Source organism: Camelina sativa, chromosome 7, assembly GCF_000633955.1.
Source record: "Camelina sativa cultivar DH55 chromosome 7, Cs, whole genome shotgun sequence".
In the NCBI taxonomy this organism is placed as follows: Eukaryota; Viridiplantae; Streptophyta; class Magnoliopsida; order Brassicales; family Brassicaceae; genus Camelina; species Camelina sativa.
In genome coordinates, this window is record NC_025691.1 from 26,294,542 (window position 1) to 26,297,396 (window position 2,855).

General features: G+C 33.2%; 1 protein-coding gene across 2 annotated transcripts; it reads right to left on the bottom strand.

Moving 5' to 3' along the window:
* LOC104702699 lies at nucleotides 944–2,448 on the bottom strand. Of its 2 annotated transcripts, none has more exons than XM_010418605.2 (6): nucleotides 2,181–2,448; nucleotides 1,959–2,008; nucleotides 1,737–1,802; nucleotides 1,493–1,557; nucleotides 1,260–1,320; nucleotides 944–1,120 (listed from the first exon to the last, which is right to left on the bottom strand). In XM_010418605.2, exons 1-6 carry the CDS (start codon nucleotides 2,184–2,186, stop codon nucleotides 1,039–1,041), a joined length of 330 nt encoding a protein of 109 aa, XP_010416907.1. In that variant the 5' UTR covers nucleotides 2,187–2,448; the 3' UTR covers nucleotides 944–1,038. The 2 variants fall into 2 exon arrangements, with proteins under 2 accessions (XP_010416907.1, XP_010416908.1); XM_010418606.2 differs by having other exon boundaries at nucleotides 2,140–2,448.

A 2,855-nucleotide genomic window follows, 5' to 3' on the forward strand; every position in this document is an offset into this window, starting at 1 on the left:
CATCATTGCCAACCACTCCTTGTATCTCAAAGTTTCTGAAACTTTTTGTCTTTGTATTGTAATACAACACACAGTAGTCAAGGCCGCCAAGTTCGTTAGAGTCTTGTGCAAAAACAAGTTCGTTTTCTCCAATGGTACCTTGGAAATAAAATTGCTTCTCTCCAACAGTTTCTTCCCAATGAAGAATCTCTATGTGTTTTCTCTCCCATTGTTGCGTACTCTCATCCAAAACATGTATATGAAAAACTTTAGTCACATTCGGTTCATCATTCACAGCTTCATTGTCCAAGTTCGGTTCAAGAAACTATAAAGTGAGAATTACCAGCTTTCTTGATCCTGCTACTGTTGACCAGCTTTCAATATGCTTCATTATGAGAAGCGGATTTAAAATAAAAAAACTATAAGCAGCTTTCTATATTCTTTAGTGTGTGTGTTTGTTTCAGTTTCTTGATCAATGTAGATGATGATGACTTCATCTACGTTCTATAATAATCCAATAATGAACGTACGTAAACATATACTCCATTTGTTGTGATACTAAAAAGATTTACTCGATAAATAAAACGTATTCCTCTTGTTTTTTTTACAAAAAAAAAGATTGAAATTCTGATATGGCTTGTTTCACCCTGTAGAATGTATTAAAAATTATGCATAATTCACTCAAAATATTTAAAACTATATACATTTAATTTAATTAAGAAAGCTATATAGACATTTGTTATTGGAAAAATGTATATATTTAAAAAATAAAAATTGGATAAGTAAATGTGTAGGACCGTGGAGTTAAACAAAGGGAATTTGTTAGAAGTGCCATTTTTAGAGTTAAAGTTGTGAGAAATGCCACTTTTATTATTTCCTTCTCAATTATGTCATTTGCTATTTTTATGCCATAAGATCAAAATACTATAATACCTTTTAAAATCATGAAGGAAAGAAAATAAAATAAAAAACCATTAACTTTTGGGCAATCAATTTGAGACTGAGAAAAATAGTGATGATGTGACTGTTTCTTTTTTAATTATCATTGTTTATACACATCTAGATATAAAAGAGACTGAAGTTGGTGGAGTTCTCCAGGTCAGTAATATGGTTGTCCTCGGAGGATTCATCAATTTCAAGTCTGCGCGATAGACAACAAACATGTTAGTTTGATGGACTTAATATTTTTTTTAAATAAATTGGTCCATCTAGAAGTTAATAGACAAGATGGGTTGGAAAGACAAAAGTAAGCCTATTGTGGTCCACCAACAGAGACATACCTTCTCTGTATCGTTGTTGTCCTCCGAGAGTTCACCAATGTTAGGCTGAACGTCTTCGGAACTGCGCGATGGACAAAACACATGTGAGTTCGATGGACTTAAGATATTAAAATAAAAATTGGTCCATCATGAACTTAATAGACAACATGGTTTGATAGACAAAAAAAGTAAGTGGTCCATAAATGAAAATCTAGTGGACAAAACAAAGATAAAACTGGTCCATAGAGGCATACCATCAATGTGTAGTAACATTTTTGTCTTCTGGGAGTTCACCAATGTCAATATGAACGTCTTCAGACTTGTGAGATAGACAACATACATGTTAGTGTGATGGACTTAATGTTCTAAACAAAAAAGTGGTCCACCAGGAACTTAACAGACAACATGGTTAGATAGACAAAAAGCAAGCGTATTATGGTCCAGAAATAAAAATACAGTGGACTAAACCAAATATAAGACTTGTCCAAAGAGATGTACCTTCTTTGTGTAGTAACATTGTTGTCCTTCAGGAGTTCACCAATGTCATCCTGAACGTTTTTAGACCTGTGTGATAGACAACAAACATGTTAGTGTGATGGACTTAATGTTATATATTAAAAAAAAAATTGGTCTATCAGGAACTTAATAGACAACATCATTGGATAGACATAAGTAAGCATACTCTGGATCAAAAAGATAAAAACTAGTTCATAGAGATACCTTCTTTTGTCAATCATATTGTTATCCTCCGTGAATTCTCTGATATCAAACTGCCAATTGCAATAAATTTTATACGTCAGCAAAAGCGGATCTGGTATAATATAAGGACAAGTTTCGTCCGTCAGAAAAATGGATCTGGTCCACTAAAGAGATTAAAAGACAAGTTTGTGGTGGACAAAACTGGCTAGGCGTTGGATCTGGTCCTTCGAAGATCCAACCTACCAGCATGTGTTCAACGTTGCATCAGATCTCATGTGATATCAATCTGAGTTCTAAGAGTTTGTCACCATCTCCTTTGATGGCCTTGTTGTCGCAGAAACCAATCGTCAGAGATTTTTCTTGATTTCTCTGGCGCTTTCGTCAAATCTTCAGCTCCTTCATTATAAGGTTACAGCTTTAGCAGCTCTTTTTGGTATGTTCGACGGAATTTTATGGAAGAAAGAGAAGAGAGAGAGAGATGAGAGAGAGAAGAACTAACAAGATGAGAAGAAAAGTGAAGAAAATAAAATGAAAAGAAAAAATAAAAGAAAGTGGGATAAGATTAGGTTTTTGCAATTGAGACGGTGGGCGAGAGAGGGCAGTTTAGTAATTTTAAATTGAAGTTGTGGCACCCGGAAAAGGATTTTGCAAAAATAGCATCTCTCACAAGTTTAGACATTGTTCATGGCAAATCTAATAAATTTCTCTTAAACAAACACTGTCTCTGTTCTAATTATACTTGTGAAATAGATTTCTTGAAATGTATATTAACTTTGTAATTTATGGAAAAAGATCAAATAACGAAATCAACAAATGCATTTTAGTATATAAGTAAAAAAGAATGAAAAAATGTAATTGACAACCAATTAAAAATGTAAGAAACAAGAAAAATAATTGTGCATACAAAATGAAAGACAA